Source organism: Stegostoma tigrinum, chromosome 31 (assembly GCF_030684315.1).
Source record: "Stegostoma tigrinum isolate sSteTig4 chromosome 31, sSteTig4.hap1, whole genome shotgun sequence".
In the NCBI taxonomy this organism is placed as follows: Eukaryota; Metazoa; Chordata; class Chondrichthyes; order Orectolobiformes; family Stegostomatidae; genus Stegostoma; species Stegostoma tigrinum.
The window spans coordinates 30911748-30939514 of NC_081384.1; the positions used below are offsets into that span (position 1 = coordinate 30911748).

A 27767-nucleotide genomic window follows, 5' to 3' on the forward strand; every position below is an offset into this window, starting at 1 on the left:
CCAAAAAGAACACAGAGGTGAATACAATGGTGGCAATGCTTCCAGGGATATAGAATCATTTCTAAATTAGATACTAAATCAGAAGCTAAACAAATGAATGTACTCCATTCACAATTGGGAGAATAATTGATGATGTCATTTTATCGAAGGTAAAATAAGCAACAGATACTTTTGAAGTGAAGTGACAGTAAAACTAATAAAATTTTCAAAAGAGTTTGCAGAAGAGTTCAAGATCTAGCGTGTTTCATAAATGATTTCATTAATAATCTGAACGGATTAATGAAGAAAAGCATCTCTGGTGTCTTCAAATTAGAATTCTAAAAAGACAGAATTACAGGAATTGCTTTCTCAGTCTTTCTCAAATTTATTACAGTCCATAGAGGATCTGGCTCTCTAAAATGGCATTAAAATGGTAAGTGAAGTAAAAGTTCAGAAGCAACAAAGACCGATCCTAAGAAGAGAAGATTAAGCTCAGGACAGGGGACCAGCACAGCTCATTCAATTCTTAAGGTACAAAATCACAAATGATACAAATGTGGAAACAATACTGTTAGTTCAAAAGGTATCAGATCCTAAATGTCCTTGCTTGCACTGAAAGAAAAGAAACTTCAAAGTCACAGTCAGTACCCAGCTGTTAAAGTGAATGCCCTATCAGTTACACACTAGGCCACTTTCAGAAAACATGCAGAAGTGAAACACAGCTTCTATGCAAAAGTAGAATTTTCACTAAACTCTATAAAAATCATGCATTCTGGTTGGGACTAATCAAGATTATTTACTACATTCGTAACTCCATTTGGGACATTTAGTTTCAAAAGATGAAGTTTTGTGATTACCTTCGCCCCATAGATTTTTACAACAAACAATGCCAAATATTTACAAGTTCATCACATATGCCACTTGGATGACATATTGATACATGGGAAAACAGATGAAGAGCAAGATCATTGAACGCATGCAGAGCTAAAGCACTTGCAAGTAAAAGGACTCACCCTGGATAAGAAGTGCCATTTCTCCATGTTTGTTTCTTAGGCCACATGGTCGACACAGAAGATATAATAGTGGGTCTTCAGAAGACTAAAGCCATATGGAATTCCCTATTGTGAAGACAACCGGGATCTCCAAAGAATTGTCTCACTTGGTAACTACTGTAGAACTCTTAAAAAAAATTGCTCAAGAAGACGTAGGATGTTGTTGGAACCTGCATCTAGAGTTTGCTTTTCAGAGCATTAAGGGCTTGTTGATCTCCTTGGGTGTCATAGCGTATTATAACCTATCATTTCTAACCACCATAGCAGCCAATGTTTCAGCTACCAGCTTAGAAACAGCACGCGTCCAGGAATAAACCAATTTATTAAGCATCAAAAGTACTTTCCGATACAGAGACATGACATGGCATGATCGAGAAAGAAGTTCTTCTAGTTATGAGGGCATGCAAAAGATTTTCAGGTGGAATACTTGGTCTGAAATTGATCATAGGAATGGATCAAAAACCTCTAGTGTCTTGACTGAATGAGAATGAGCCAACAAGGATGTCTCTGAGAATGCTAAGATTTTCAGGAGGTTCACCTGTGAATCTGCACATTTGCACAGAAAACTGCTGATGGCAGCAGATGTACTATCTAGATGGTTAGCGGCTTTACCAAGCAGTGAATTAGGTTGAGTTTTACCATAGATCAGCTAAGTGTCCATTTCAGAGAGTTTAAGGGAGGGTTTCTCTCTCTGAGCTCAAACAAGTTATATCAGACAATTCGCCATCCCTCATATTATTCTGTGCACACCACACCTCTATGGCATTCTTTCAGGCTGTGGTGCATTCCCCAACTGCGGAAACATTTGCTACTTCTGGGACTTTCTAGGATTTTTGCCGGCAGCACCACATTTAAAAGTGAGTTGTTTTCCACATCAATTGCTGTGAGCCACAAACACCCCTTCACAGTGTATATTATGGGAGGGAAATGGGAAACAACACTTCTGAGGGCACACAGATAACACAGATAATACTTCATTAAGTTTGGAATCTCACATTCATAAATGTATTCCTACTTTATACGAACACCTGTCTGATCAATTGTCATTGCGACTACAGCTACCAAAATGAAGCTACATTGGCAGCCTGGACTTAACTACCATACCATGTTAGAACTGTGTCTAAAAGGAGTGCCACTCTTTCGCTAGCACACAGCATAGCTTAACATCTGCTCATTAATCAGTGAGGGAATATCACATTATAAAGACTTTGAGTGGATAAGACCTTCCATTTTTATTAATCAACAGGAAAACTGGAAAAAAAACAAACAATCAAAGCTGCATTTGCTTCTGGCTACACACATGCTGAGCTTGCCTTTTGAGTAACAGCAGGATTATGGTCAATGAGTGCTAACTGCTTCGAGCAAGCATCCATTGGAACCAGGTGTTAATGAAATCCTAGATAATGAAACGTGAGGCTGGATGAACACAGCAGGCCAAGCAGCATCTCAGGAGCACAAAAGCTGACGTTTCAGGCCTAGACCCTTCATCAGAGAGGGGGTTCGGGAGAGGAAACTGGAATAAATAGGGAGAGAGGGGGAGGCGGACCGAAGATGGAGAGTAAAGAAGATAGGTGGAGAGAGTGTAGGTGGGGAGGTAGGGAGGGGATAGGTCAGTCCAGGGAAGACGGACAGGTCAAGGAGGTGGGATGAGGTTAGTAGGTAGATGGGGGTGCGGCTTGGGGTGGGAGGAAGGGATGGGTGAGAGGAAGAACCGGTTAGGGAGGCAGAGACAGGTTGGACTGGTTTTGGGATGCAGTGGGTGGAGGGGAAGAGCTGGGCTGGTTGTGTGGTGCAGTGGGGGGAGGGGATGAACTGGGCTGGTTTAGGGATGCAGTAGGGGAAGGGGAGATTTTGAAACTGGTGAAGTCCACATTGATACCATATGGCTGCAGGGTTCCCAGGCGGAATATGAGTTGCTGTTCCTGCAACCTTCGGGTGGCATCATTGTGGCAGTGCAGGAGCCCAGTTCGTCCCCTCCCCCCACTGCACCACACAACCAGCCCAGCTCTTCCCCCCCACCCACTGCATCCCAAAACCAGTCCAACCTGTCTCTGCCTCCCTAACCGGTTCTTCCTCTCACCCATCCCTTCCTCCCACCCCAAGCCGCACCCCCATCTACCTACTAACCTCATCCCACCTCCTTGACCTGTCCATCTTCCCTGGACTGACCTATCCCCTCCCTACCTCCCCACCTATACTCTCTCCACCTATCTTCTTTACTCTCCATCTTCGGTCCGCCTCCCCCTCTCTCCCTATTTATTCCAGTTCCCTCTCCCCATCCCCCTCTCTGATGAAGGGTCTAGGCCCAAAACGTCAGCTTTTGTGCTCCTGAGATGCTGCTTGGCCTGCTGTGTTCATCCAGCCTCACATTTTATTATCTTGGAATTCTCCAGCATCTGCAGTTCCCATTATCTCTGTTAATGAAATCCTGTCTGGATTGTTGCACCCGATGCAGCACCGCTCTATGATGCTGTTGTTGATGCTCTTCCGGATCGATGTTCCTGCTTAGAAAGCTGCTGCCACTCTCGCAGCTCTTCATTGTCTATCACTACCTCCATTTGCCAGGTTGGGATGTATAGAGCACAGCATGCGTGGGTTATGCAGCACACTGTCTGGAGTGCAGGGCAACACTCACTAAGACCAGATATTGGGTCTCAGCCCTTTGAGATCCAAGGCTGTTTTGCCCACAAATCACTCTGATATCATCATTGTAGGTGGAGCTTATGATATTCCTAGAATTAACCTGTTCAGAAATTTTTGGTTTAATTCAGTTTAGTTTTATTTTTAATATGGGTCATTGAGGCATTCAAGAGGGAATTAGCTGATTACTTGCATGGAAGCAGTGTGGAGAGTTGCAGGAGATTGGTGCTAAATCAAAATGCTCTGAGAGTGGGTACAGATATAATGGGCCAAATGGCCCCCATCTGCACGGTTACAATGCTGTAATTATGTGACCGATAACATCTGCCCCCAAACTTCTTTTTCATTACTATTGTTCCACATTTGTATCTAGAATTACATTTGCCATTGCCCCATCTCCTCCCAAGTCTCTGATTTTATAAATTCAGGTGATTTGAGATTTTGGCTATTCTCCCAAAAAGCATTATCTTGAGACTTATAAGACTGGTAGTTTCCTGGCTTGTAACCCATCGACTTTGATTCTCTTCCTGACAGATTGCAATTATCCCAACTGATCTCAAAGGGCTGAGACCCAATATCTGGTCCTCCTCAAAATCGCTAAATAACATTTATTATATCAATGTGTTCTGTAACTAATTATTAATATGCAATAACCTATATCTTCACAACTTCAAAAGGCTCCTCAATTAGACCAGGAGGTGGCTTTCCTTTACCACCCTCTACCAAGCAGGTTTGCAGTTTTTCATAGATTATCATATTACAGAATCCCTACAGTGTGGAAACAGGCTCTTCGACCCAACAAGTCCACACCAACACTCAGAGCATCCCACCCAGATCCATCATGATGGCAACAGCAAATGTCATCAGGAGACTGCATCTGCTACACCAAAGTGGGTCAGCCGGCCCATATAGCTTGAGTAAATCACCTCTTGTCTCCCCAAACTCCTGTCCACCATTTACAAGGCACATGTCAAGAGGGTGAGGGTATACTCTCCAATTATCTGGATGGTGGAATTTAGTAACATTCAGAGGCTCAATATCATCCAAGCACAAAGCAGCCTGCTTGATTAAACAGTTGTCAAGTACTGTTCTGAAGAGTTTGTCAATACATTGCTGTGATTTTGTGCCTATGAATCTGAATATATTTTTATGGTGTGTGAGAACTGGGGCAGCGGAAGCACAGAAATTTCTGATACATGCATAGCTGTGCACTGCGAGAGCTGGAGATGAAAACGGAGTCCACCATGTATAACATACACTGACTCTGCACTCTTATTAAACATCCTTATTAATACAAACCAGTACATTGGAAGGTTTTCCAGGAACTGAAATAACAGAAGATATCTTGCCTGGCTCCCAGGGTTTTATGATATGATACAGCCATTTTAAGGTGCTGCACATAAGACAAGTCACTGTGAGGCCAAGATAATAAAATGTGAGGCTGGATGAACACAGCAGGCCAAGCAGCATCTCAGGAGCACAAAAGCTGACGTTTCGGGCCTAGACCCTTCATCAGAGGGTGATGAAGGGTCTAGGCCCGAAACGTCAGCTTTTGTGCTCCTGAGATGCTGCTTGGCCTGCTGTGTTCATCCAGCCTCACATTTTATTATCTTGGAATTCTCCAGCATCTGCAGTTCCCATTATCACTGTGAGGCCAGTATGTTTGACTGCAGCGTTTCACCGCAGGCATACCAATGAGGTTACCTAGCAGGGTGACGTCTGCAATCAAACGCATTGGCTCGGCGAGCATGTTTACAACCTCAAACACAACCCAAGCTACAAATCTTCCCAAAAACAGCCACTGTGTTCATTGTGCGAATCACTCCGAGGGGTATGAAAGTTGAATGACGGCAGTCAGGACCTTCAGCTGCTGCCAATGAATCTGATCAATTACTGAGTGAAACGAAAAGTATTTAGTCATCACATGTTAAATTCTGTTAGCAGGGTTGCATAATGGAATAGGTAAGGGACTGTCACAGCAAGTTTTTCTTTTGGCCTCACTGCAGCAAACTATGATCAAGAAGAGAATGGATTTCCATTGTAGAATGTGGTAGACCAAAATCAGACAGCAGCCAGAATAATGCAGGAAGGTGAAACGTACAGAGGGATTTAAATTCCACATGCCGGAAATTAGACCGGGGGCCCAAATATAACATGCATTGTGATAACTACTGGGCCTTGCCAGGGATAGAAATTCCTGGACACGTCCCTCAGTAATGCAGTCAATGTTCAACTGCGATTAGTGGTCTTCTTGCAGAGTAGGAGCCATGTGATGTGGGTGCCTACAAATTGAAGGAATATCCATCTGATTACGGGGGGCAGGGAGGGGATTAGCAAAGGACATACATGGGGTCATCTGGGAATGCACACTGGAATGAATTCTCCCTGCTGCACCCTATGTCCTTTCAGGCCCTGGGATTTAACCAGCATAAGAGAAAATAACTAGCCACTACACCAGTAGCACATGGGTGACAGTTTTGACAGATCTGTGAGATAGTGTTTGCATGGTACCAATGGCAACAGAAAGCTTTGATATATGTGAGGATCATTTGGGGGAAAGGGCTATTGTCTCCAACTGTGTATCTATGTCGCATTGAATGTAGTTCGATATTGGTGATGCAGCCCTGCAATTTCTATCTGAAGAAACTTTTTATCAACATATGGGTAACTGTTACTTACGCCATTGTGATGACACTAAAATCCAGCCAGTTCCATGGATCACGAAGAAACGTAAAGTCATCAATGACAAATCCTCGGGCAAATACCTTTATCATTGCTTCAAAAGTATAAATCCCGGTGAATACGTACCTGCAGATAACCAATTAAAGCAGCTAGGAATGAAGTGTGCAAAAGTAACATGGTAGGTCAATAAAGCAGGGTCCAATTAGAACTAACTTAAATGCTGGACTGCAATATTTAAGCATTACATTTCTTTAGGAAAAAGCATGCATTGTATCACAGTGGAAGTGTCCCTACCTCTGAGCCAGGAATCCTGGTGTTTAAGTTCCACCTGTTCCAGAGGTGTGTAAGAACATCTCTAAACATGTTGATTAGATAATATCTATTTTGGTGGACATGAAGTTTACATAACCTAATGTTGCAAAGTATGAGTCGATTATTAGCAGTGCGTTTAATGCAAGGAACATTTCAGCCAAAGGACGCATGTACAAGCAATTTAAGATAAAACATTGGGCCAAATGGACCAACTGCCATCTGCATCAGAGAGTCTTACAAACAAATCTTTCACTATTAATGTCATGCTTTTTCCTGACTTTTAATCCGCGTGTGGAGTTTTATGTGCTTGAGTAGGTATGGAAATCTGGATACACGTTTGTTACGCAGATACGAAGTAATGAAAAAAATTCAAAATAATTCTTAAACATTTACTGAGGCAGGTTTGACCGGCCTATCTAGATTAGCTTTGGATAACAAAGTGAGTAGCTGGATGAACACAGCAGGCCAAGCAGCATGTCAGTGCAGAAATGCCAAGCTGACATTTCAGGCCTAAACCCTTCATCAGAGAGCTCTCTGATGAAGGGTCTAGGCCCCAAACGTTAGCTTTTGTGCTCCTGAGATGCTGCTTGGCCTGCTGTGTTCATCCAGCTACACACTTTGTTATCTTGGATTCTCCAGCATCTGCAGTTCCCATTATCTTAGATTAGCTTTGGAGCTAGGTTTGGAGAATGGCTTATAAAGTTAAAAAAAATCTTAAAAAAGACAATCTTCTTACTCTTGTCAAAATGCAAACATGTATTTTAAAAATTGTCCAAATGCAGCGACCTTCTCTACTGTCTCCCTCTTCTGCACCATTGCGGCCCTGCCCTCACTAATCTGCCTAACCTATTGCTTGGACCTCATGAGTGATATTCCTTAAGGCTCAATTTTTGGCCCTCTTTGCTTGCTTCTCCACACACGGCCCCTTGGTAACATTATCAATAGCATGGAGGCAGCTTCCACATGTACTGATGATACAAACGCCATGCCTTCCATCACCACTGACAATAAGGCCAGAACTGGTTGAGTAATTGTCCAACATCAGGTCATGGATGAGCCTGAATTTTCTCTAACTTAGATTTGATAATGCTGCTTAGTTCCACTGTAACCGATGTGCACTCTTGTCCCAATCTCACACCAGAATCCCTCTTTTTGACTGTTGATTTAGGCTGAATCCAAAGTGTAACCATAATGTTTTTACTTCTATCCATCAACTGACTGTATTCTTGTGCCTCTGTCCTTTCTTTACCTCTTTGCTCTAGAGTCCTCCTGACAACTTGATTCAATCCAGGCTTGACTGTTGTATGTGATCCTTGCAAATTTCATGTCAGATCAATTTAAAATTGCCAAATTTCCATCATATATGTCTTTTCTGCACTAAAACACTGCTCTCACCGAATTTGCTTCACCCCCTCAAAAAAGTAGATTCAAATTCTTAATTCTCATTTTTCTCCAAAATATGACCCAGGGAACTGCTATAAATTCCTCAAATTCCCTAAATCTTAGATTCCAAATGGCGTCTGATTCTGGTTTGCTTTGCATGCCTTCTCCCTCTATTCCACAAATGATAGAAGGTTTTGACCACTTTGATTCAACTCTCTGGAACACCCTGAGCCCCCAACTTCCAAAACCTTTGCAGAATCCTTCTATTTGACTTTGACTTTAGTCACCATATTTCACTCTTTTGCTCCTAATTAGGCTTTGTTTTTCTCTGGCTCTTCTCCGTTGTGATGTATATATGTTAAAACCACTATCTGCACATGCATCCTTATTGAGAAGCTCCTTCCAACTTAAATGCTAGACTGCTCTTCCAACACTATCAAGAAGCTGGTTCAAACTGAGGTGGTAACAGGAACAAGTGGTTAAAAGACCCATGAGCTAAGAGGGTGAAATTAAATCAAACTGAATTCCTGCTGTTGCTTCTTATCCTGCTGCTGAGAGGTGAGGACCAAATTTGTCTGAGCTCAGATGTTCTGTATTGCCAATGGACACATAAGAAAACTGGCACTTGAGAAAGGTACTGGAGGGTTGGAAGGATCAACAACAGCACATCTCAGGAATATACCTCAGAAATGAGGCGAGGATTTTGGAGGAAAAAACCATTGTCTAATTAAAGAGATTACGAGCCAATAGTTCACAACTTTAAACATGATTTTGAAAAATAAGGAATGTTATCCTGCTGGACACAGATTTAAAGAAATAATGTATTAGAAGCTGTGTACTTCATTGATGAATATTCAGTTCTTGCATCTATCTTTAATATAGCTGGAGTTCTTATTAAAAAATGATTAATATTTGGATATGGTATCAGTGGCGAGGGTAACATTTCTGCCAATCTCTATTGTCCTTGATGGATGTTAGTTGGTCTTCTTGAGCAATCTATGTGGTAAATGTACTTGCAGACTACTGAGCTGTAATACCAGTGCAGCTCCACACATTTTGAAACACTGTTAGAGAATAAATATTGAACTATTTGAGCAAATATTAATGCTACCTCACTCTTATCGTCTAACAGGGCATCAGTATATTACAATTCCAGGATATCTTTGTGAATAATGATCACACTCTTACCAACAATGATAACATGAATTGATAATGCAATTAGCAGGAGGAAATTAATTCATAAACTTACTCTACATTTTTAGTCCAAGGCGCTGGGTCACTCATTGTCATGAACACACAGTTTGCTAAAATTGTAAACATGATGAATAAGCTAAATAATTTACAAAAACAAGGTTAAGGAAAACAGCATTTCTTGTATCACTAATAAACATTATTTAATAATTTCCATTACTCAAAACATTGGTGCACACTGAATTATTTCTATCCAGGATGGCATGACGGCTTGGTGGTTAGCATTACTGTCTCACAGCACCAGGAACTCAGGTTCAGTTCCACCTTTAGGCCACTGTCTGTGTGGAGTTTGTACATTCTCCCAATGTTTGTGTGGGCTTGCTCTAATTTCCTCCCAAATTCCAATGTGCAGGTTAGGTAGATTGGCCATGCAAAAATTGCCCGTTTTGTGCAGGCCCAGTGGATTAGCCATGGGAAGTATGGGGGTGGGTCTGGGTGGGATGCTGTTTGGAGGGGTGGTGTGGATTCAATGAGCTGAATGGACTCTTCCACACTATAAGGATTCTATCTACATTCAGCTGACTTCCTTTCATTCCAAGAGCAATTTGATGCTATGATAACCTATTTGCTTTCCTGATATTGCCATAGGTTATTGGATGATTCCAATCTGTCTCCACCATTATTCAAACTCTTCAATGATAATTTATTTTTGAAGTTTGGTCCAAACTTTACTCTCAAACTAACTACTAAAAACAAGGTATGGTATTTACAGGTTTTCAATAGCAGGCTTTAAAAAAAAATATTTTCAGAAGTGAGCAAGAAGGATATGAATGGATAAGGATTTTGATGGCAGCTCTCCGGAGGGGGTGAAAGGGATTCAACATGTATAATGCAGGCGTTGTACTGAACCTAAAGATGGTATTCCCCTTGTTTATGACTATGAATGTCTGAAACAGAAAATGAAACACAGGTTAATGTGACAACAGAGCTCTAGAGACCAGTAAAGCAGTTTGAACCAATTTGTTTTTGACCTCAGTGCCACCAAACTGTAAGTTGCTGGTTTTGCAATTTTAAGTTTTCTGAGCAATAATTACCTGTACCTGGAGACAAACATTGAGGGAGATATGTGGTTCTGCATTAACTAACCCTAACCCAATCGCGTTGACAGCATGTAGTCTGGTAACTAGTGCCCAAGGCTTCAGCCCATTGGCTGGAGGCATTTGCAAGTTTCGCCCTGGTAAGTTTTATGAATGAGCTGCAGGCACCATGTTCCATTTGCTTCGCTGTTGGAGAAAGAAACTGCAAGGAGCAATATGCTTTCGGGATCTGGTTGAGGAAAAGTCGGTAGAGTTTTCAGAATAAGCAGATCTGATGGTACAGGACAGGTGCTGCTGTCATGAGGACAGACTGGCAGCAAGCTGGAAGATTTCTGTGAGGCTTGAAGGGAACTGACTGCAAGCTGTGCTGCAGCTTCTAAACAATTGAAAAATGTGGAACAATTGTATTACTTGCTTTCTCCCCACTTTTCTTTCAGAAAATTTCAATTGGAGTCTTACAGTCCAGCAAGTAGCATAATTATACCATTTGGAGCAGGGGTGTTGGACGCTGATTTCGACGCAAAACCTGAAGACTACATCAAATTGGTAACTGGCTGTTTAAAGGCTCCCTTGAATATTTATTCGGTGGTGTTTTTTGTTCATTTGAGCAGCAGATAACAAGTAATTAAAATAGCGTCCTTTCCCAATCTCCCCACAGTAAAGTATGGGAATAACAGCATCATAATGTGATCAATCCATTTCTTCCATTTCATCTGCAGTTCAAGTCAAATATCAGGGCCTTAAAATTACAGCTGCAATGATTAGAGTGCAAATGCTCAGCTCATTGTGTGAAACTCCTATTTTAATGCAGCTGTTAACCTGTCTAAGATAAATGTGTTAACACTTCAATAAAGAAATTTGATTATGAAAACATTTTACGTTGGCCTTCCAATATTCACACAGCACCATTTCAAAACTAACAAGATTACAAGGGCACAAAGCATAGCAGCTGAAATTTAATATGAGCAAGATACGAATCAGATTGAGAGCCAGGCCAGCCGTACTATGAACAAATCTCGCTGAGGCGGTGGTGGTCTCACCAGTCAGTTGGAGAGGTGCCAACAGACCTGTGCTGTCTCTCCCAGTTACAGACCCACCAATCACATTCTAATCAGGCATCGGCCAGGCTGAAAGTAAGCCTTGAGTGGAAATGAGATCAGTTTCATGTGCTACCAGCCAATCAGAGCAACACGGAGAAGACCATAGGTGTTGCTGGAATTGCACCCTTGCCGACCTAAGATCATGGAGAACACAAGACGGAGGTTGTGAGTGGTATTTTTCTGGACTGAGAGGCAGCGTGGCACGGGGAAAGGGACTGGAAGGAGGAAAGGATGCACAAGCTCCCCACCCTGTGCCCAGTCTCTTAATCGGGCAGTGATTGTTTTGGGTGAGGGACTTGTCAGTCTCTCACTCAGGATGCTGTCCTCTCAAGGTTGGCCCACTGGACACACTGCATGGCAACAGACTCCACATGCAGCAAGATTCATCCAGCTGCAGGCGATGTGAAGTCCTTGGAGTCTCAATTGGAGAAGGCTAGAAGGTCCACAATAGACTTTCCCAACAAAAATCTAATTCTGATGGAATTGAGAAAATGGTACAGCTTAGTTACCTTCACAACCCCCCTAACGAAGTACCTTTCCAGCTCTTAGCTCACCACTACAAAGAGCCAAAGGTTCTGCCATCGGTTAAAGTTTGTCAGTTGACAAACATTATTATATTGATATTAAAGCTAATAATTCCCAAAGGTATTTTATATTGAACTCAACTGTATTTGATTGTATGGATTCGGCCTCTTATATGACTCTAATCCCTACTGCTACAGACATAAGAACAGCAAGACTGCAATTAATCAGTTTGCCTCTCATAAAGATGTTAAATTAGATTTCAGAGACTTTCACGCATGCAGATCTGTATGGCCAACCAACCTTCCACCAAAGACAATTAGAATCTACAGTGTCATAAAATCAGATGTGATTGTTCCATTCTCGTCTTATGTGGTCTCTACATTGACAGCTCAAAATAATCTCTTCCCTGAATATCCAATGTCAGCTGCCAAGAGCTCAATTTATAAAGCTCATCATGAGCCCTTTCCTGTGTTAAAGCACAGGTCTCGGCTGAAAGTATAGAGTAACTCTTATGACATTCAGTTAAGTACCTCATACTCACTGGTGCTGGGAGGGAAGGTGCAGTGCAGAGCAGGGGATAGCTAACACAGCAAGAAAATTGAAATTCCACATTAAAGCTGCTTCACTGTAGTTAAATCGCACAAGGGGAAGAGAATCAGTGAGATCTCTTGACCACATTCTCTTGCCAGACTTGGAAATCATCTTTCACAAGATCAGCTCACAGATGTGCCATTCAAGGGATGTAAAGTGTATGATTTAGTTGCACAAGGTACCGTCTCTCTACCTGAACAGCAAAGCCCAGGATGAGCCTGCTGTTAGTCTTTCAGCTTCCTATCCAACAAAGCAAGCAACTTATTGGGAGTAAGGGTAATCACTGCTGAGGATTGGGCCACTGCAGAGGTCTGCTGGGGACTTGGTTGGGTGCATAAATGGGTGATGAAGGCCTGATTTCTGTAGGTTTGAATGAGATCTAACACATCTAATTACAAATTTCTGGACCAAGAGAAGAGAGCAGAGCCTCTGATAGGGAGTATTCACAATTCGCCTCAAAATAGTCACGCCAGCAAAAAAAATTGATGACTTCAACCACAAACTACATCCAGTGTAAATCCATCAGTATTTACACGGGTTTAGAAGTCATCATGTTCAGCGTTAACCCTGCTCATAAATTGGTCTCACTCCCAGGTTGGATTAATCACTATGCCATGCTCCTGATAATGTTCACTGCCATTCAAGGGCAGTCTTAAAATTAAATCTTTTTTAGCATAAGGCAACTTGAAAGGATTCAAATACCAATAACTTTAACTTACCAAGCAATTGCTTAGTGTAGACCAATGCAACTCACAGATGTGTCTGTATAATTTTGCTAAGTTATTTAAATGCAGATTACTCACAGGCAGTCGATTAAACATTGATCTTCGTGTCTTTTATTTTTTTCATATACCTGTTTTCAGTACTAGTTCACTGCTTTAAAGCGAAATAAACAATTACATTGTAAAGACATGTCTGATTGTAATGGTTTATATCTGTGATAATGCAAATAACTTTTGGTGAAAAAGTGAAAAGTATCTTCACCACTGAAAACCAGACTAAATTTGAGGGCAATTCGTTCCCAGTTCTGTCCTGGGTCTGCCTCTCACATCATTCGTTCCACTCATCCCTCCTCACCTTCTGTTAGCTGGTTAAAACCAATCATTTTCCAAACCCTTTCACTTCCAAGTATGAGCCACATCATCCTCTGTGGATAATGAATACCTTTCAATCCATTGGAACCAATTTAGAATGCCGGGAAGTTTGAAAGATCATAACTAATGTATCTCTGCATCTACCTTTATTCGAATCTTTGGATGTTGGCCTTCCAGTTCAGGAAATTGGCTAGATTTTAGTTCCATTACTTTCTCTAGTGCTTTCTCTCTCCTATTATCAATTGCATTATGAGCTTCATTCTCATTAGGACAGTTCCTCACTACTTTTGATGTTCTTTTTGTGTCATCAGAAATTCTAAAACAACAAAAAAAAGCAATTTTATCACACCATATCTTTAAAAGTAGATATTACTGCCCTGGTTAACTACCAAGGTGGTCAATAATTCATTCATAGGATATAATTGCTATCAGATAGCTTCTCATAATAAACTGGGTCCATCTCTTTTTTTACTTTCAACGGTTGAGGTTCCTATTGATGTAACAAATCTTTCTAGGACTTACTCTCTTTGTGCCGTAAAATGGGTCTAATTCTTCCAGAGGCTCTGCAATTAATTCTGGGGGGAGGTCTCCATAAATAAATGGCAATGGTTTGCCAGCCTCTAGGTCACTTTTGGGTTGGGGTTTTTCATCTTCATCGTCTATCGGAGGTTTTGTTGCCTTTTCAGTTTTTTCCGTAGTAATTCTTTTCTCAATTTCAGCCAAAGACTCTCTGGTGAATTTTCGTAGACTGTCAGGCCCCGGATGAATGAGGTAACATGCCATCTTCTCATTCTGTAGCCCTTCGGTCTGCGTCAATCAATCTCCTCAGCAAAAACGGCTGTATTTCAGAAATAACAAATTAATCTGTGGAAAGGAAATCAGAAATTTTGGTTACATAGGCACTATGTACGGAAAATCGCTCATTAATCAATTATGATACATAATGACCATAATGTTCCTGAGAATTAACTCAAAAAGAATTGCAGAGATCATAGCAGGCATCAATCCATCACATTCAAGTTCTGCTGTGTAAAGAATACTAGACATTTGTGTACAATATAAGCTCTAAAACTGTCCCTGAAAGATGCAGAAACAAATGGAATAAACTATAAAAACTAATTTGTAATATAACCATCATCTATGACCAACAGTGCATTTCCTCTTTACTTCCTCTGATTTATTAAACAGCTTAAAGACATGACATGCCCAAACTCAGTCTCTTATTTTTAAATATTGCCCAAAAAAAGAAACAACCAATTTTGCAGGTCTATTCAGTGCTGACTAATATCTCTTAATCAATTATGAGCAATCTTACATTTTTATATGAATTGATAGAGAATGTTCGTTGGATCTCATTAGAAATGATATTTGTTTCAAAGGAAAATTGCAAAAATGATTCATGAGGAACAATTTAACATATTGGGAGAAAATTACTGTAGCTGCTGGAATCTGCACCAAAAACAAAAGATGCTGTAGATCACAATAGGTCAGGCAGCATCCATGGAGTGACAGCAAGCTAATGTTTCGAGTCTAGCTGACTTTTCATCAGAGCTAACATATTAGTTTATCCCTAATGTCAGTGTTGTATATGAGGAGTGCCTGATTCAGTTTCAGGATCAAAAATGGGAAGTTTACATTTAAAATGGTTATAGGCTTTAAAATAGTGAAAAGTATCAGATCTGATTTGCTTTCTCAGATAAACTATCTCAACACACCATTGAAAAAACAACATGAGAGTCCTCCTAATCTGCTGGCCGACATTTACCTCACAATGAAAAGTCACTAAAACAAATTATTTGGTCATTTTGCAACAACTTTGTAGTGATTTTATTGTCACTCATGTGACTTTACTGTGTGCTAATTGGCTATGCTATTGTTACATGACAACAGCAATAACACTTCAAAAGTGCTTAAATTCTTGTGAAGCTTTGGGATGCCTGACATTTTGAAAAGTGTTTTACATAAATGCAAGTTCTTTTTGTCATAGGATCACAGAATTCTCATACACTTGCAGAATGAGATGGGGGAGCAGTCTGCGGGGAGATACAAAGAGGGCAGTAGGCAGGCTAATTTCACGCAGAGCAGGATTTCCATCCCTAAATGACAAGAAGGCCGTCTGCCATTGATGGCCAAATTGTTGGTTGGCAGCTCTAACAGGGCTGACAGTGCCAGAGCTCTGTAATCAGTGCTGATGAGATGGCAGGCAGGACCATGACTGTAACACCAGATGTAGGCAAATCAGAGTTATTGTACAGGTAAGGTTTCACCAACCTGCTGTGGGGATCAGGAGAGTGAAGAGGTTGGCTTTAAAGTAGATGAGGGTAAGAAGAAAGTGGGATATTGTCTCCTGGGCAGACCAGACCCAATGGAAAAATGCAACCTCCAAAGATCATGCCCACTTCCTTCCATTTTAAGAAGCTTTGAAAAGAAAATGATCAGCCCTAAGCCCACATCAACCACATTTTAGTGCAGATAAGGTCATATTAAAGTGTTTATGACTTTTTAACAAGTTAAGTTGACCCTTACTTATTGATTTGCATAATTGGACTAAAGTGTTGGTATCTGCCCACACTATGCATTATGAGGTTAAGCTCCCGTTTGGAGTGGAAGGTGGTGTGCTGGGCAACTGCCCTACTTTACTACATACCCCTCCCCAACAGAAACACACCTGGCAGGGTCATGTAATGTCCAGTCCATTGTTATAGTACGGAAGGAAGCCTTTCAGCCCACAGTGCTTGCACTGACCCTGTGAATGAGCAATGCATCTACAGGCAATCTCCTTGCAAATTCCTCCTTTTCAAATAATAGTATAATTTTCTTTCAACTGCCTTGATTGAAACTATCTCCATCACACTCTGTGAGTGCACATTCCAATCTTCACACTTGCTACATGTAAAAGTTGTTCCTCATGTCTTCATTGATTCTTTTGTCAATTTGTGTACATCTGTGCTTGCCATTCTTGATCCTTGCACCAATGGGGGTGTGTTCTCTCTCTGTTTGGACTCCTCATGGTTTTTTAATGTTGGTATCAAATCTCCTGTTAACTTTCTCTTCCCCAAAGAAATCGCCCTTGCCAAATAAAAATCTCTCTAACTCAAATTGTGAAGTTTTCAGTTGAAACCCAGGCTCAATAGATTTCTAGGGGAAAGAATTTTGGATTCCCACTACCCTTTGTGTCAAAAACTGCAATCTGCCATCACCTCGGAAAAGCCAAGTTCTCATTTTAACATTATTCCTCTTGTTCTGGCTGCAATCCTTCAACAAGTAAAGACATGCTACCATGTACATATCCTTCCAACTTCTTCCAGTAATCTTAAATAGCACATTTACATTGTTCCATAAACTACTACACTTAAAGGAATACAGGATTACTTTAAGTAATCAATTATAATTTAACTCTTTTAACCATTATCATTCTAACATTGCAGTCCAGCCAATATATTCCCTGATATGCACTGCCAAGGACTAAACACAATACTGTTGATAATTAAATCAGAAAATGCTGGAGAAACTCAGTAGGTCTGTCAGCATTTGCAGATGGGAGAGAAATAAAGTTAATGTTTCAAGTACAGTATGACTCTTACTCAGAACATTAGTTTGGTTATAGTCTAGACAGAACTGTATAAACTGTAGCATAACTGCTACTCCGTTGTACCCACAAAAATCCCATCGCATGCTATGCCCAAACTGAGAGAAAATAATCAGTTGCCTGGATGCTGTCTTTCTACAATAACTGTGCGTTTGCAATCTCAATGCTGACTCAATGGGGATTAATTTTCTTAGTTATGTATATAACTAACATTATATTTATGACTTAAATTTATTTAATGATCCTTTATACCTGTATTGCAGGAAATAATTTATTTGCAAATAATCTTTGAGAGGCCAGGAGTATAGCTAGGACACTGCTTTCCCTAAGACATGTAATACTGAGGATTTCGTTACTATGGGTGGGCTTTATAATCTTATAAGAAGACTATACAATTGGAAATCCTAGTCAAATGCACCAGAGCATCCCTTTCATGTTAAGCCAATGGGTGATCTGAAGAAATTTGGCTCTTCAAACTTGAAAAAGTGGCTTCTAAAGGGATAATCCAATTTAATATATAAAGCAGCAAACAGTGTGGACAACAGAAGTCTGGAAAACAACCTCGAACTAATCAATGACAGCAAGTTGAATGGAGCACAGTTTCAAACCGCGTCTTTACCCAGACACAACAGGCCATGGAGCAGATTTCTAGGCAGGATAGTTAAGAGCAAAGCACATTGGTCATTGTCGCTGTATAGGATTCAGAAACCTAGGGTTCAAATCGTACTCCAGAACTTGATTTTTCTTTGATTTGATCTATTATTGTCACATGTATCTAAGTACAGTGAAAGGTTTTGTTTTGTATGTAGTACATGCAGGTCATAGTACAAAGATCATAGGGTGATTGAACAAAGCAAGGAATACAAAATTATGGCTGCAAAGAAGTGCACAAAAAGCAAGCTCAACATTCAACTTGAAATTTGAGGCGTCCATTCAGCAGTCTCATAACAGCAGGGAAGAAGCTGTTGTTGAACCGGTTGATATGTGTGTTTAAGCTTTTGTATCTTCTGCCTGATGGAAGATGTTGGAAGAGATTATAACTAAGGTGGGAGGGATCTTTGATGGCGTTGGCTACCTTTCCGATGCATTGAGAGGTATAGATGGAGCCAATGGATGGAAGGTTGGCTTGCATTTTGGACTGGGCTGTGATCACAGCTCTCTGTAGTTCCTTACAGTCCTGGACAGGGCAGTTGCTGTACCACATAATTCAACCAAACAAGTTGACCATCCCTGGAAATTCATGCAATATGGGAAAGGAATAATTGGAACAATCTCCCAATTAGCCATTCTTGATACAGAGTGGCAGCCCTCGAGCTCCAGAACCTGGTGACATGCTGGTGACCTGTTATAGAAAGAATTTTATATTAAAACAGATGTAAGTAGATGCTTTGACTGCCTGATGCATTGTGAGGCACCAGAAGAGAAAAAAAGAAAAATAAAGAATGGAAAGCAAAGTTGGGGAAAAATTTTGATATCACAATGGGGAAGCAATGCCTTGGTCAAACTGTTTGACTGGAACTGGAAAACAGCACAATTTGTCAGAGCTTTCTGTCTTGTGCATCTTTTATGTTGGTATTATTTACAAATTGCCAGGATGAGTGCAAAATGAAAAGTTTTGCCTTTTCTCAGCAATACTCAAGTTCTGTTCTACAAATGAGTATTTGTATTATGGGATTTTGGAAGACTCTCCTTTTGCGTTTCTATTGTCTTAATGTTGTAACAGCAATTAATACTCAAATGTGTTTTGTTTTTCACATTATGAGAAGCACTTGCCTACTTTTCAAATCTGCAGTTATTCCAGCTTCTGTTGATGACAGTACATTTGTCTCGAGCCTGGGAAAGCAGTATCCATTTCTATGCAACAATTAATGGGGCATTTCACAGCTGCCAGCATGTTAATAAAAGACTGGCTTCATATGGAGCCAAGGATCTAAATATTCAAACTAATCCCCTGTCTAATTCATGAAATACAAAAGGAAAACAAAATATGGAAATTACATGAAAAGGGGTGAGAATTGGATGAGTTGTACAATATTTCCAGTAAGATCATATGCAAAAGAGATAATGATTAATGTATTCCGTGATACATGTGTGTAAACCAACAAAAAGAAGTTTGTTAAACAATGTCTCATAAAAACACATTCTTTATTTTAGCTATTTTCAAGATGGCAGATAATCAACTCTGGCATTTACGTACCATTTGTCACAAGCTCAGAAAATCCAAAGCATTTTCTGTAAGTAGTCATATAGAGAAAACTATAAAGTTGTACACACAGTAAGCTCTCCCTGGGCATTAATAAGATAAAATGACAGAAAACCCATTCCAGTGATAATGGTTGAATCAAAAATGTTAGCCAGGTGACTCTCCTATGCTTTGTTGAGTAGCATTATAATTTTTTATATGCACCTGAGAGGGCAGACAGTTCTCTGGTTTAACAGCTTTCTTAAAACTACAACATTCCTTCAGCACCACACTGAAGTATCTGCCTACATTGCACACCCAAGTCTTGAGAGCAACTTGAACACAAAACCTTCCATCTTAGGGATAAGAGTATGATCATTGTGCCAAGACTGACATGACTCAAGTTATATTGAATGGTTTATTTATACCAAAGAATTAGTTTCAGATACATTTCTACAATATTGCTCAATGACACCAGGGATGGAAGCTTTACCATCTCAACGCAGGGCAATGTCAATGCGATGTCAGGCAGGAGGGCCAAGAGGCGGAGAACAGGAATTTCAAAAGTACCACCAGATCTCACCAGCTCCTTAAAAAGATTGGTGGAACCTGACCCAATGTGCACAAAAATAGATATCAGGACTTCTGTGTTGCTACCTACTCCAATTTGTTATTTTCTGGAGTTTAAAATTTCCTCTCAGGTTGGTGGTTTTCTTAAATCTCTATAAATCATGTCAAGTCAATAGGCTCATGAACCATGAATGCTGCCTGTTTTTGGAGTCAGAAAGCTTTTGACTTGTTCAAATATATTGGCCACATTACATGCTGTATGATAATTTAAGCATGTTTCTGGTGTAATTTTAATAGTAGGGCTTTGTACTAAAAAGGTAAATAGCCGTTAAATTGGCCAGCATTGTGAAAGTGTTCTAGTGAGAAGTCAAGCCAGATTTTTCTCACCATCAGGAGTAACTTGTTGCATTTTTCAACTAAGATCTGAGTGTCAAGATGTGTTTCTTGCTACTGAATGAACAGGTACCTATTAACAGGCATCGGCGTTTGTTATTGCCTCATTAATATGCAGCATCCTATCCTAATACTCACCACAAGGAAACTCATCAACAATTCAAACAATTCAACAAACTCATCAACTCGTTAACAATGCCCAACATCAAAGCCAGAGAAAGTGCCTGCTCCTCCAACTCGGACACACATACCAAAATCTCAGGGCATGCTCCATGGGCAGCACCCACACCATAGCCCACATACTCAAATATTGGCATATGATACATACCAGCTTCACCATCCCCAATCATGGAACATCTGAGACCTACAATGGGCGGAGCTAGAGGATCACAGCAGGTCAGGCAGCATCAGAGGAACAGGAAAGTAGATGTTTTGAGTCTGGACCCTTCATCAGAACTGAGATCCCAACCCAAAATGTGGACTTTCCTGCTCTTCTGATGCTGCCTGACCTGTTGTGTTCCTCCAGCTCCATACACTGTGTTAACTCTGACTCCATAATCTGCAGCTCTTGCTATCTCAGATCTACATAAAGCGTGCTTCTGTACTTAATACTGCACCTCATGACACACTAGCAATCATCTGTCCAGTGCTGATTCAAGCATGGTTGGCATGCAGGGACAGATACTCTGCTCTTAGACCGGACCTCGCTGCATTTCAGGGCTGCGTGCTTGTTCTCTTAATGCCCACTCATTTTGAGCCTACCTACATACTCACTGTATCTCTGTCTTGCTTTGCCTTGGCATTTGTCCCCTCAGCCAGAAATACCAGACTTACAGTACTGCTGTGTTGCCTTGGCTGTTTGACACAGACAAAAAGCCAGGAGGTTTGTTGTGGTTTTCTGCAGTCCTCAGTCAAATCAAAGGAGACTCTCTTCTGTCAGGGGGTCTTGGTATAGTAAGGTCAGATCAGCCTTCAATATCAGTCGAGGGATTGGAAGCAGTCAGTCCTTTTAAGGTGAGGGAAGAGAGATTTTAAAAAGAGACATGAGAGGCAATTTTCTTACACAGAGGGTGGTTCGTGTGTGGAATGAACTTCCTGAGGAACTGGTGAAGCACAGTTACAATGTTTAAGAGACCTTAGATGAGTACATGAATAGGAAAGGTTTGGAAGGATACGGGCCAGGAGCAGGCAGGTGAGAATAGTTTGGTTTGAGGTAATAATCAGCAAGAACTGTTTGGACTGAAGGGTCTACTTCTATCAAAATGACTCTATATCTCTTCCTTCAATTATATACACTTCCTGCTGTGCCATCTTTAAAATGGGAGCTGCTTACCATTGGTTCCAATTGGTTCTAAAAAAACAACATGAATCCACTGTCGATTGTCAGAAAAACCCATCTGGTTCACTTATGTCCTTTAGGGAAGGAAACTGCCATCCTTACCTGGTCTGGCCTACATGTGACTCCAGACCCACAGCAATGTGGTTGACTCTCAGCTGCCCTCTGGGCTATTAGGGATGAGCAACAAATGTTGCCTCACCAGTGATGCCTTCACCCCATGAATGAATTTTAAAAAAAGAGTCACATATCTCTTTGCACATGTGCACTCTATGTATTGTACACACCTAGGTAACAAATGCAGTAACTAATTGAAGCACAGCAAAATCCTGCAAACAGCAATATGATAATGACCAGATAATGTGTTTTAGTGAAGATTTTTATGGGATAATTGTTTGTCAGAACACTAGGAAGCACTCTCCTGCTCTGTTTCAAACCAATTGACACTAGATCTTAAATGTCAACCTGGGAGGCAGTCAGGATCTCTACTTAACACATCATCTAAAAACTGCCACCTTAGAGTGTGCACACTGCCCCTGCACTGCACTGCAGCCTCAGTCTAGATTTTCATGCTCAAATTTCTGAAACATAATTAAAACTCACAATCCTCCAGCTCAGAGATTATAATGCTACCAACGTAGTCAAACGCAGGCTGAGCAGCTAAATTCACAGCTGAAAAGCGCACAGCTGCTGCAGTATTGAGAGAAGATACACACAGGCAGAACCATAAATCCAGTTCATTCAATGCGACTTCTCCCAAAATGTTTAGCATTGCTTCAACATTTAAGCACAAGCATTAAGACCTTTGACAAATGTGTTTTATTTGATTCTCACTCTTGGTCTGACAGATCAAATGGGAATAGGATGCGTTATAAATGGGTTATTCAGGACAGCAAGCAAAGTTTGATTATTTTTGCACATGTACTTGCTCTTTCAAAACTGGAAAGATGGAAACTGTTAGAATTTCTGCCAAGCATACACAATCATTTATTGGTAGAATAGCCATTCACCCTACTCGCACCAGGTTTTTAACGATTTTTGGTTGAATTAATGTCGGGCAATCTGGAGAAATCAATGACATATACATTTTTTTCTGCTTAACATTCTTTCATCAAATTAATGTGAAGCAGTTAAGGTCGTAAATGAAAGTATGTGAAAAATTAGCCATTTCATTCTCTGAAGCTTCCCTCTTCAGAACTGGCCAACCGAGATCAGTTGCTGGAACTCTTTTCTTTGTGTCAGAGAATGTTGGATTTAAGCCAGCATCTTCGATTAGAGCATGTCAAAATACATTTAAGAAACTGGTGTTCACATTGGGGACTTATATTCAAAGGGATGGTTCTGATTCCTGACATCACTGGGAGGAAAACGCCAATGAATTAACCACACAATTTAAGTTGAGTTTGAGACACCAGCCCATTCAACTGGAGGTGGAAGCTCCCTTGGATATTGATGAGACAGTTCTCTCATTATCCTGTCCTTTCTCCCCAACCATTACCACCTAAAACAAAGCAGTTGGCCATTCACTACATTTGCTGACTAGGGGATCTTGTTGTGCACAAAATGGCTGCTAATATGGCTGAAGAAAGTTGTTCTGGATATGGGCAGAATTCAACAAAGGCTTACCAGACTGACCCCTGGGAAGGCACGACTTATGTGTAAAGAGAGGCTGGATTAATTAGGATTATATTCACTGAAAATTGAGGCAAGGGTAGGTTCGTGGAATCTCATAGAAACCGATAAAATTGTAACAGGACCAACAAGAGTAAATGCAGGAATGATGTTCCAAATGACTGGGGAGGCTAGAACCAGGAGTTACAGTTTAAGGATACACGCTAAGCTTTTTAGGACTAAGATGAGGAGAAATTTCTTCACCCAGAGAGCTTATGGGAGCTTATGGGATTCTCTGCCACAAAAAGAGATTGAAACCAAAACATTCAATATTTTCAAGGAGTTAGGTATCGTTCTTATATTTATATTTTGATTTATTTAATATTGTCACTTGTACCTAGGTACAATAAAACGTGGAAAATGTCACTATGTTTTGGCGCCATCTTGAATTAATTATTGGATAAATTGTATAAATGCAAAAATACTGAAGAAATTAATAGATATTACTGAAGATGAAACAACTTTAAAAGTTCATCTTTCCATCTTCATGGACTTCACCACTTTCCTTTTTCCAGTCATTGCTAAAGGAAGGAAAATGGGAAGGACTGAGTTCGATAATCAACCATGATCATATTGAATGACATAGTAAGCTGAAAGGACCGAATGGCCAACTCTTGCAAATATTTTGTATGTTTCTAAGTAATGATGTAAATAATTAGATACAACCAGGTGAGCAGTTTTCCACTTCTTGTTTGATTTGTTGAAAAGGATATACTTGCCAACTCAGTGTGTGTTTAACTGTTTATGTGCTGCGATCATAAAGGACAGTCAGAAGTCACACGACACCAGGTTATAGTCCAACAGGTTTATTTGAAATCTCAAGCTTTCACAGCACTGCTGCTTCATCAGGTGAAGTGGAAGGAAATGCACAGGCACATGTGTGTTTCCCTCCACTTCAGGTAAAGAAGGAGCAGTGCCCTGAAAGCTTGCGTGATTTCAAATAAACCTGTTGGACTACAACCTGGTGTCGTGTGATTTCGGACTTTTTCCGCTACATGCAATCACAGGGTTTCTCCAAGTTCTTTTAAAAATAGAAAACAGACAAGAGGTTAGTCTTCATTTCATGTAACTTGGTCTCAGAAAAGTAATTAAAAGAGGTCTGACTCTCACACACACACACAGCCTCGAAGTTCATACTCAGATTACAAAGTGAGAAGTTGGCTCAGCTATTTTCAATCCAGCAAAAGTTAATGGGATATACAGGTCCTTGGACGTTTGGTGACTTGGCCAGCCTCCTGCTGAACCTGGTTGTTCTGCCACCTTGAACTTCAAGGCAGTTTAAATGTACAGCCAGCTGAAATATCCATTCTTCTGGAGACAGAAGCTGCTGAATAGAGTTCTTTTTAAGATCTCCGTTCACAGCACCTGGACAGTGATGATCAGCAGAGGGGCTTCAAACAATGTCAGTTGTTTGAACAGAGAGGTGGGCAGCAGGAGGCAAGGGGGTGGTGTGGGAACAGTTATTTATCCTGTTCTGCTTCAAGAACCGGTTGAGTAAACAAATAAAGGGCCAGGTTTCTGATCACCTAAACTCCTCATTCCCAACAGCTCATGGCCTAAATGGGATTTTCACCAGTGTCGTATAGTTGACTGGTTCACAGGCTAAGATTTGTCTGATTAAATTAATTTAATAGGCAGCATCTCCACTGTTCAAGTGATTATGCCAAAATGATTTATATCTGCAGTTGAATGCACACATGGCCCCTGATACTTTGCTAATAAACAGGAGAAGAATTCACATTCCAGTCAGAAATTTGTTCTTGATGCAGCTTTGCAGATAGGTTGACTCAATTTCAATGGTGTTCACAAGCAGAAGCTACAGTGATGCAAATGTGCGACCATGTTTGACTGTGATCCCAAGTCGCTGGAATGCAGCATTTAGCCTTTTTAAAAACTGAATGTTTTAAAATATTAAATTAGTAATTAAAAAAATAAGGGTTTTCAGACAGTAAATTTAGAAATCACTTTCATTAAGGCTTCGAAAGTAAGGTGTAACCACTTTACCTGTTAGGATATTTCAAATACTTATTTGAATTAAATATTTTCACTTCGTTATAATATTGAAGTTACTTTGTATAATGTTACTTTATCTTTTTAGCTACTTGCAGTAATTCCATCATATACTTTTAAGTCGTATAGAGGAATGTAAATTCAGCACAAACATTTTAAATATAGAGTGATCGATACCAAGGGATGACTTACAAACTTGTAATCTGAGCAAAGGATTCAAATAACGCGAACTATAAGCACAAAGTTCCAACAATTTAGAACATCCATCTGAACCCCGAGGTTATGTTACGTCCTGGAACTCACTTCCTAGTATCCCTGAGATTTGATAACATTAACTGTTTTAATTAGGAGGCTGGGCTCTTATTTCAATATTGTCTCAGTTTTAACCTGGCTGAAGTTTTCAGTGCATTTATCAGTTGCTGCTTGCAACGGTACCATAAACAATATTGATATTCACCAAAGGGCATTATTGCCTCGTGGAGTCAACACTGCAGTTGATGAATAATTGCTTCTAATCTAAAATCAATCTTGCTCTTTTCCCATCTGGGAACCCTCAGCTCCTAGCTGACACTATTAAAGCGGATAGATCTTAGAAATAGCTGACAGTCTTAGAGGATATATCATAGATGATCAATCATGGAGGACGGATCACAAAGGATGGATCATAGGGAATCGATCATTGCCAACACACTTTAGCTATTAGAGGATAAATTTCAGAACTGGAGATCATAGAGGAAATATCATACAAGAAAGATCTAACAGGATATAAGTTAGATCATTCAGAGTAGATCATAGATCACTTGTATTAGACCATGGAGGATCAATACAGAAAAATCGATACCAAGGGATGGCTTACAAACTTGTAACCTGAGCAAAGGATTCAAATAGCATTTATAAGCACAAAGTTCAAACAATTTAGAAAATCCATCTAATCTTCATGATGACAGCATTTATGATCTCACCACCAACTGATGTTTCCCACCAGCTATCCAACTCAGACCCCTGCCATCCATGCTGAAATAACATAAAGGCAAAGCTCACAGGGCTGAAGCCGGTCAACATGCTCAGCTGGCACTATCTGGTGTTTTTGCCTCTTTTCATTTCAGAGTCTTCCGAACTGAACTGAAAGCAAAGCTAATAGTCCGAATGTGTCTCCACTGCCTGCCTTAAGCACAAAATATAAACGTCTGTCCATTAATCTGTCCATCAGGTTTGCAACCAACTGTGCTGCCACCAATTTATAGCTTTGCAACAGAGTAAAGGCACGTGGAAAATAGGCAGTAGGGGAACGCACAATATTGCAACATCTGATTGATAAATTTCGATGTATGTTTTGTAGTGGGATTTATTTTAACACTGGCCAGAAGGACACTGTATTGCTCTCCAGCAGTGAAAGTAAGGCATGGAACAGATGGTGATTGGAGAATTAGGGCTGCTTTCATTGGCATCATAGTCAATGAGTTTTTCAAAAACAGCCCAGCCAGAAGGTGGGCAAAATAATTGCCTCCAGTAGATTCTGTGCTTCTTCTGGCTCTGCCTACTGTTTCTCAGCTGGTCAACATATGTTTGTAGAGTCTTTCCCCTTAAAATGATAAGGTTGAGCAGCACGTGCTGTGCTGAGAAATGTAGTTTCCACTAAAAGTCAATGCAAGTGTATTTCTGAAATCCAAACAGTTTGTTCAAGATATTTTGTCAGGAAACTTGGCCTTCATTGTATGTATAATATTACATGTGTTTGAAGATTGCACACTGAAAGTCAACAGTTTGCTCCCAGTAAATGCTTTTTGTTCAGTAACAGTGGCTCAAATACAGGCTGCAAGAGTCGAAGGCATCACGATTGCTGCCAGGAGACCAATCTTCTAAAAGGGGTGCAATTTTTTAAAATAGTTTTGATTGTTTTAAAAATACAGGCAGTTTGATGGGGTCAGTTCAATGTAAAACTCATTTTGGAGCTGTGACCTAAATCCAGCATTGCTCAGAAACCGTGTGACTGCAAACCTGATGGACAGATTAATGGACAGACGTTTATATTTTGTGCTTAAGGCAGGCAGTGGAGACACATTCGGACTATTAGCTTTGCTTTCAGTTCAGTTCGGAAGACTCTGAAATGAAAAGAGTAAATGCTGGAGCAACCCTTCCGTTCTGGAGCATTCCTTAAAAATCATGTGGTTATTACTGGCAAGGGCAGCATTTGTTACCCACCCCTGGGTGCCCAGAGGGTAGACTGAGTCAACCATATCACTATAGGTCTGGAGTCACGTGTAGGCCAGAACCATATAAAGATGACAGTTTCTTTCCTTGAAGAGCATTACTGAACCAGATTTTTAAAAACCACAATCAACAGTGATTTCATGGGCATCATTATATTAG

The 27767-nt window shown here is 40.5% G+C and overlaps 1 protein-coding gene across 5 annotated transcripts in view; it reads right to left on the reverse strand.

Annotated features, from left to right (window-relative positions):
• The window catches only part of LOC125466119 (sodium channel protein type 4 subunit alpha-like), a 185021-nt gene that overhangs the window by 102009 nt on the left and 55245 nt on the right, over positions 1-27767 (reverse strand). For all 5 annotated transcript variants that reach the window (XM_059638822.1, XM_059638818.1, XM_059638820.1 and 2 more), the window contains 4 exons: positions 14169-14510; positions 10066-10186; positions 9298-9385; positions 6351-6479 (listed from right to left, as the gene is read on the reverse strand). In XM_059638822.1, coding sequence (XP_059494805.1) covers positions 6351-6479; positions 9298-9385; positions 10066-10186; positions 14169-14429 — 599 coding nt within the window. In that variant the 5' untranslated portion in view covers positions 14430-14510. The remainder of the gene's footprint in view (positions 1-6350; positions 6480-9297; positions 9386-10065; positions 10187-14168; positions 14511-27767) is intronic.